Consider the following 8,137-nt stretch of genomic DNA (forward strand, 5'->3'; position numbering starts at 1 on the left):
CTCTTTATATTTTGAGTAATTATCTACACAAACACAAAAATGTTAAGAGAACAAACTGGTGAGAATCAAACTGATGAGATTTTTTTTTTAATGAAGAATAAAGTGTGAAATGTAAAAGGTTATCCACATTAATCAAAAATATATTTGCTTCACCATCTATCTGTCTCCCAGTTAGTGTAGGGTCACTGAACTCTTCATGGCATCAACAATGATTGGTAATCACACAAAAAAATAAAGTACATTAAAACTTCAATAGTGTCAAATGGAAAAGGCCCTGGTGGTTGTTGTCCTCCACACTTGGGTTGCTTCATGTCACAAAGCATCACTGTTGGTAGACAAGATGTCAACTCTTTTCCTTGGTTGAATCTCAAGTTTCTATTTGAATTCTAGCAAATTGGAAGATAAGTGAAGTTCCAAATTTTCTTCTCAAAATCCTTTTTGAGACTGAGGCACAAAGAGCCTGTATCAAGTTGAGGAGAGTCTTTTGAGATTCAATCGTTGTCTGCAAGACTTCCTGAGCTTCATAGAAGTAAGTAAGCAATTTCACGCCAGGGGGCATCTATTATGTAAATACAGTACATGTGGGTGAACCTTGAACGAAAAGAAAAAAGAACAGAAACCTGCGTATTCAAGATTATTTTAATATTATTAATATGTATACTTTAGGCTTTAGAAATATAACTATCAATGACAAAACTTCCACTGGAGTAATGGTCGTTTGCTTAGGCCCCCATCAAATCACTGAATTACAATATACACATTATGATACAGAGCAGATTTGAATCTGAAATAATATTAAAATAAATGCTCAATAGATAAAGGTTTTAATAGTTTCATCATTTTCTTCACCTACTGTATTAGCCGTCTGTGAGTTCGGAGCACACCCAAAAATGTAAAGCCATTTTCTTCTAATAAACTAATTTAAGTGCAAACAATTTTTTTTCTTTAAAAAGACTATGATTGCAGCATCCAGCTTTATAGATTCAGGTTTCAAGACTGAGGATGTTAGCGGAGTGCAACAAGGCAAACCTCAACCCTCTTTTTTTGTTCCATTGTAGTAGTTATAAAAACAAACAACAAAATAACTAACAAAATCAGTGCAAAGTTGTTGATGGGGAGATTCTACTCAGGAAAGACAAAAGTGGTGTGTGAATGTGGATGGATGCAAATTCTTCAGATGCCCACGCGCTTGGTTATAAAAAGGACAGTTCACCCAATATTCATATTTTTGTCAGTAACCCTGAGTCTCGAGACTAGGCTAAACCACCACGTTAAAAAAAAAAAAAAAAAAAGGGTTAACAGGTTATGAAAATTGAATGAACTATCCCTTTAATCTCAAGCCTCAATTGACTGGTTTGCATCTAACAAAGCCAAGCTTAAATTCCAGAGGGGACAAAAACAGTCTGATGAGATCTGAGTGTGAAAGAAAGACACAAATTCTAAAACTTTTTAAAAATTCCAGAGAAACAATACATTAGCGCAACAGTCCAAAATTGCACCGCACCCTTTCTTGCTCCACTCCTCCTCTAGGTCAAGTGAGTGATAAACGAAAATAATAGAAAAGCAATTAACATAACCAGGGAGGGGGAGGGAGTAAAAGAAAAGAAAAAGGAAAACTTGCAATGCTTGCGGGGTGAAGAGCAGCATCAGACTCTGGGTTGCAGGGTTCTTTAGCAGCAGAAATATTGTGGCTATACTACTGTTCCACTGGGAGAGCTGGCTTGGTTTTGGGATGACAATAAACCCTGGAAAAGGAAAACAAGGAGATTTGCATTGGGAAAGTTCACATAGCAGAATCAAGCAACAAATAGCTCATTAAAAGTTAGCCTCTAGCCTCTTGTTTCCACGTCCCGCTCCCCCGCATTTAATGAAAAGCCTGTGCACAGCAGTCAAAGTGGATGCTGAGCGTGTACAGTGTAAGGCTAAAGACTGTCTTTGAGAGGATTGCTTGATCAAGGCACTTCTAATGTTCAGGACTGGACCATTTGCTAGTAAAGGTCTCACTGGACCGACTAGCCTTCAGAGCGCTAGGCAAGTTCTAGATGCAGAGACTATTTAGTGCCTCGCTCAGGCAAAATCTCTGAAACACAGACAATGGGGAAGTAAACAGTGCTGCATTACACATATTAAGCTATAAGCGTATGGCACAGAAATTGCAAAGATCTGTTTGGCAAATACAAAGCCATTTGCATAAAAGCTGAACGTGTAATAGATGGGTGTATGCAGATGACTTCTTGGCTATGCTGCTATGCATTGTGGGATGATTATGATGAGCCACTGAATGCACTTCACGAGGATTAAAGTCTTCTTTCCCCCTCATAGGTCTACACAGGAAGTCCTCCGTATCAGAGTGTATTGTATAATCAGAAACTGTGTAATATCTTCTTAGCATTGGTTATATTTGAAACTTAGGCCTAATAGGTTTTGCATTGGAAAGCAGATGTATATAAAAGAAAGTATGAGATGTTACTTGCCTGCCTGCGAAGTCTGACAGTCCGACTATAAAAGCTAAAAATGCTACTCCAAATGTCCACAGTTTATTGTAAGGTTTCAGAATACATCTTGTTGCTTAGTTACAACCCAGCAACTGATTTTGGGACACCTAAAGATGTGACAAACAGAACGTGTTCGCTTCGGATTCCCCACATTTTCTACATTAAAAAGAACTTACCACTTTGCCTGGCCTCGCCCATGTGCAAATAAATCCCTCCTGACAAGCAGTCACTAAACAGTCCTCTAAAAATATGAGTACAGTCAGTCTCTCGTGTGCTATCTTTTTACAGATGAGGGGCTCAAGGAGGGGCACATCCTCCATGCGGGGGCACAGCAGAGTGCCCAGAGTCTTAGCAGGGTCTGTTTTGGTTTTGGTCAGCAGGTTGAGCTTGTCGCTGCTCTTGCTGCTGATGTGGCCCATGCTGTGGTTGCGTTTGTGGTCCTTCTCGTGGTGGCGCTCCTTCCGGTCGTGGAGTGACAGCGTGGCGAACTTACTCACACCTGTAGCGATGGCACTGTCCATAATACCACTGCCAATTCCACCAATGCCACCACCGCTGCCAGCCTTGTTGGTATTGTTTGCTGTTGTAGTGGTGCCGGCTGAATGGGGTAGGCTGTTGGAGCGCGGTAATGTAGTTGAGAGGGAGTTCATGCCGGGGGTATTGGCACCACTGTTGTTTCCGTTAGTAGCGTTACTAGGGGTATTAGTGATTATTGTAGCGCCCGCAGGGGGGCTGGTAGCATTCATCACGTTAGTGTGTGTCCGTGTCCGTGAGAGCGGGAGGTGGGGGAAGAGGATGTCCTCAGTGAGGTCCCATAGGCACAGCTGAGTGTCCTGCCCCACTGAGCCGAACCGGTACGTAACGCTAACAGGCCGGCTGTCCGTGGAGTTGCGCTTGGAGAGTCGAGACTGCGTACTGTTGGCCCGGTCTCGTCCGAAGTGGATCATCTGATCCTGAAAGTCCTCGTCGCTGCCACTGAACTCCATGGGGTCGCTCTCCTCCACGCTGGTGGTATAGTGGTCAAACGCCACCACACTCACCCACGACTTGTGCCCATGACCTCGGGCGATGACTCGGCAGTCCAAGAACGACCACACAGTCACTAGATCGTCCTCTCCACCTGCAACTATGTACTTTCCATCAGGGCTCCAGCACACACACAACAAGCCGCCAAAGTAGCTTTTCATGGTGCCATGAAGCTCCACCGCGTCAAAGTTGAACACCCGTAAGAAGCCGTCTTGGCTCACACAGGCTAGGAACTTCCCATCAGGGGAGAAGGCAAACTCATTCAGCGCCCCCTCGCCCACTGTCCATTTCAGAAGAGGGTTCCGCGTGGACTTACTCTTACAAGTGTGTACAGAGTAGTTCTCTCCCTGTTTGAGCAGCTGGTAGTGCGGTGCCGTGGTGCCACACGTGTGCTCCACGTTGTACAGGTACATGCTCCCACTGGCATGGGAGACCAGGAACAGGCTCTCAGAGCCTGGCACCCATTTCACACACGTTACTCTGGACTTGTCTATTAGTCTCTGGGAGGAGAGAGGGAAGGTGGTGGATTGTGAGGGGCAGACAGGGGGGAGGTAGGGAGAGTGAGGGAGGAAAAACAGTGTCAAGCTGTATAGTCAGGAGATAGATATTCTGAATATTTTAAATTTTTAGTCATTTCACTTAACTAATGATGTCAAGATATCAAGAATCATACAGGAATTTTTTTTTTTTTTTTTACATGTGAACCATTTAGACAAATTTACTTTTACTGGCCAACTACATTTTTGTCCTACCAAAAACCATACACTGGGACTATTTTTTAGGGATTGGCAACAGGAACTGCCAACAAAATTTCTAGTAATACAATATTCCTGACAAACATGGCTGACGTGTAATAACATCTTCATAAAAAAAAACATGGATGCACTGATACCAATGCTGATATGCATGTAAAATTGATTATTTCTCAATAATATTTGTCCAGCGACCCCAATCAAACGGTCTAAAACAAATGGATGGGCTCGACAACAGGCAAGTTTTAGTTCTCTGAACTGGTATCAGCAAAAACTTAAAGTGTTTCAAATAGTGAAAAAGCTTCTCTGGTAAAATATTCAGATCAAATTATTAATTTCTAATTGTTAGAAAACAAGATTCTACATTTATATTTGTGAATGCGACTTTTACATATAGATTTACATGATGGAAAATATGACATTAAACATGGGTCTACATACAAAAAAAAAACAGTACTGAAGAAATTCCACAAGAGAACATTCTCAACTGAAGGAACTGTGAATTTCGACACTACCAGTGTTTCCCGCAAGCAACCAAAGTAGCCATCCATTCTGCCACCTTGATTCCATTCAAAGTATAAGTGTTGAGCAATTTTAATGTGTTTAGCTCAAAAACTGTATGGATTACTTACAGATTAATTATGAGCCATAGTGTTGACCATTGATATATACTGTAGGTTTTAGTAGAAACAGTACTTTACAACTACCACCACTATAAATGTACAAATGTATGCATTCAGTGTACTTTTAGTTATTGTTATGACTTGTATATTATGACACCGGGACGATTTTGTAAGAAAACAAACAAAAAACTAATAGATGAAGTGTAACCACTGTATTATTATGTATGTATGTATGTATGTATGTATGTATGTATGTATGTATGTATGTATGTATGTATTATGTTAACTCTTTTGGATGAAACTCTATCCTGGAGTTACAAATGTAACCTATGCTAATGTTACCACTAAACTGTAACAGAAACATTTGCCGACTATCTGTGCGTCAGGCAGGCAAAACACCTTAAATGCGACTTAAATTTAAATATACCACGGCCTGTCATGAGTTACATATTAATTAATGGTCCACCCCTTGCCAATTGTCAGTGGAATGTGTTGAATTGAATCAAACCAGTGAGTGCACTCATGTTCACCTTACGTCTGAGTGTTGAGCAATTTTGCACATCTGACAACTAAGAAGTGTCAAGTTACTGTCAAGATCACACTGTTACAAGCACAAGCGAGCAGTTTGGGGCAGAGAATCATGCGTTTCACTTTTGTTTTCACAATACAAGGCTCTGTCGATTTGGATGAGATGCAACAAGAGCAGTTCCTTTCTTCCACACTGGCTCAATAAAGTCTAGAGATGTCGGTCTGATGCGCAATTACAAGGCTCCTCGCATCAATGCAGTAATCAGATTAGGGGAAATTGCCCATATTAAAAACAAAAATTTCCATTAACAAGTAGCCAGCTGGAGAGGAGTCAGTAATTGGCTGTCTGGGCAGCAGCTGGCGCTTGTGGAAAACACTGTACACAGAACCCTAGTAATCTAGCCCATCACTCTGAGACTTACCTCCTCATTGAAGAGTTTGCTGGTCTCCTTCTTGATGGGGTCAATGAGCTGTACCTGCCCCGCTGAGAAACCCACCAGCAGGGACACACTCTCTGCTGTGGCCGTGAGGTGGTTGAAGTCATGACAGGTGGGCTGCGTTCCCTTGTAGATGCGCTTGTCTATAGGCTTGCTCAGGTCAGCAGCCTGCAGAGAGGGAGGACGAACACCAAGTCAGTGAGTTTGCAAAGAGGAGAGCAGTGACCTTTTAATGTTTAAAATGTGTCAATGTGCTTCATCTCAAACACATGAAATACTGAACTCAGAGGAAAAGGAAAAGAAAAATGTTAATTAATTCCACGGATTACAATGTGAAAACAAAACACTACATTTTGTTAGATTCTTCTTAAATCAAATGTCTTCCAACCAAAGAGTACAGGAAATAACATGAAAAGAATACTGTATGACCCTTGCAGAGCCACATTATACCGGCCTATCAAATGGCAGACTATAACTGAGTGAAATTAAACAAGAGCTCTAGGATAGAGGTATACCCTTTCTCTGCGGAAAAGGGAAGAAAAAAAATAAGGCTAGAGTGTCCAGGCTTGCCACCATATGATGTACAGCTTGTTTTTAGTGTTAGGGCAACAGTATTGTGCTGCAATATACAAAACACCCAGGACATATAGATAACCAGCATAATAACAGTTCCATTTGTAAATGATTTACAGTTTACACCCTCGGTGGAACGGAAAATACTTAATGAGTGGAAGATGATGACTCAGTGGTTCCTTCACTGCTGTTCAATGTTAACATTAGGCTACAGTATTTACACTCAATGCCAGTTCCAGAGAATATTATACATGTAGTTGAAATCAAGAGCCTAGTCAAGCTTTACAAATACACAGGCATCATACCAACACTACAGCATATCTGATATCGGCTGGCCTTTTGACCTACCAATTGTGAATGACATATCGCCCAAGAATAAATAATAAGCCCATGTCAGTAGCGTAGTCTACTTTTAAACACTGGAGAGAAAGGAGGTTATGGGTATATACTAGTAATCAACAAGCTGTCGTGAACTGTTGGATTGGTTAAGTACAGTCTGTAATACAGAGGACAGCCTTAGTGTTTGCCATACACATGTATTTGCCATGAATCTGCTGCAAAAACTAGCGTAATGAGCAATCAAAAAAAGCCAACCACTTCCTGCTCCACCTTCAGTTTTACTGAAAGACATCATCTGCATGAGTTATTCTGAGTTCATAGTCAGCGACCAAACTTCCACGTACAATAAGCAAGTCTACTGTGTAGTGATGGAGCTTTTATGGAAACTTTGAAACTTCTAGTAACAGATGACTTGCTTATATGCCGCAACGTGAATCTTTCGGACTGGCTCATCTGTCAAAGCTAGCATGGCTAACGTTAGCAACTCTGCAAGCACAACGAGCTAGCTCAGTATGACCAGGTCATATCACACAACCTATCCTTAACATTTCCTCCATACACATCCACAGGCAAACGGCTGACTTATATTACAACAGCAGCTAGCTAGCTAGCTAGCCAACTGACTGTCCATACATTGAGTTGGCAACAATGTGATTTCGACACCTGTCAATCAAAGGGCGTCGACAGGTGTTCTTCGCGACTAGCGCTGTCACTGTCAGATTGCAGACTATAACGTTACAGTGGCTACTTCAACCAAGAGAACTTGAATCAAATCAAGCTTTCTACTTTAACCTAGCTATCTAACCTGACTAACGTTACCGTCCAGCAAAACTAACAGAGTGACGGACTGTGGACAGAATTTAGCCCCTGGCCTCGAAGTGGCTGGCTCGCTAGCCAGCCAGTTACGTTAGCTACCAGGATGTTAGCTCCTAGCTCCAAGCTAACTGGCTATCAATTGATCTCAAAGTCAAGCACCTGCCAAACTTACTAATAACAAACACAAGCCTGCAGTTCAACAACACTCCAGACAACAGTCATGTCATTTGACAAGTAGCATCATGCTTTTCCGTTGACATTAGCTGCATTAGCGTGCTAGCTACCTTTCTAACGCCTTTGTAGATGTAGAAGTAGAGCTCTCGGCCCACATTGAAACAGATCCTGTCGCCGTTGCCCGACTGGTCGTTGACGTTCACGAAGGAGACTTTGACGGGATTGGAGCCTTGAGAGTTGAAAGGCACCCTGTTGGGACGGCTGTATTCGGAGTGAGTGAGGAGTTTATAGACACCTTCCCGAGTGGTGAACTGAGTTTTAATTTCGTTCATCTCCTTCCCTCCTCCCTCCGCCGCCATCTTTGAAATTAACAT

The 8,137-nt window shown here is 42.0% G+C and overlaps 1 protein-coding gene across 2 annotated transcripts; it reads right to left on the reverse strand.

The window, feature by feature from the left end:
- Positions 1-71: 71 nt before the first annotated feature.
- wdr20a (WD repeat domain 20a) lies at positions 72-8,137 on the reverse strand. 2 transcript variants are annotated; one of them, XM_071903419.2, is made up of 4 exons: positions 7,874-8,137; positions 5,847-6,029; positions 2,672-4,021; positions 72-1,745 (listed from the first exon to the last, which is right to left on the reverse strand). In XM_071903419.2, the coding sequence occupies exons 1-4, from the start codon at positions 8,135-8,137 to the stop codon at positions 1,692-1,694; spliced, it is 1,851 nt and encodes a 616-aa protein (XP_071759520.1). In that variant the 3' UTR covers positions 72-1,691. The 2 variants fall into 2 exon arrangements, with proteins under 2 accessions (XP_071759520.1, XP_071759524.1); XM_071903423.2 differs by lacking the exon at positions 2,672-4,021 and having other exon boundaries at positions 7,874-8,122.

The sequence above is a fragment of the Centroberyx gerrardi genome, chromosome 17 (genome assembly GCF_048128805.1).
Source record: "Centroberyx gerrardi isolate f3 chromosome 17, fCenGer3.hap1.cur.20231027, whole genome shotgun sequence".
NCBI classification, from domain to species: domain Eukaryota; kingdom Metazoa; phylum Chordata; class Actinopteri; order Beryciformes; family Berycidae; genus Centroberyx; species Centroberyx gerrardi.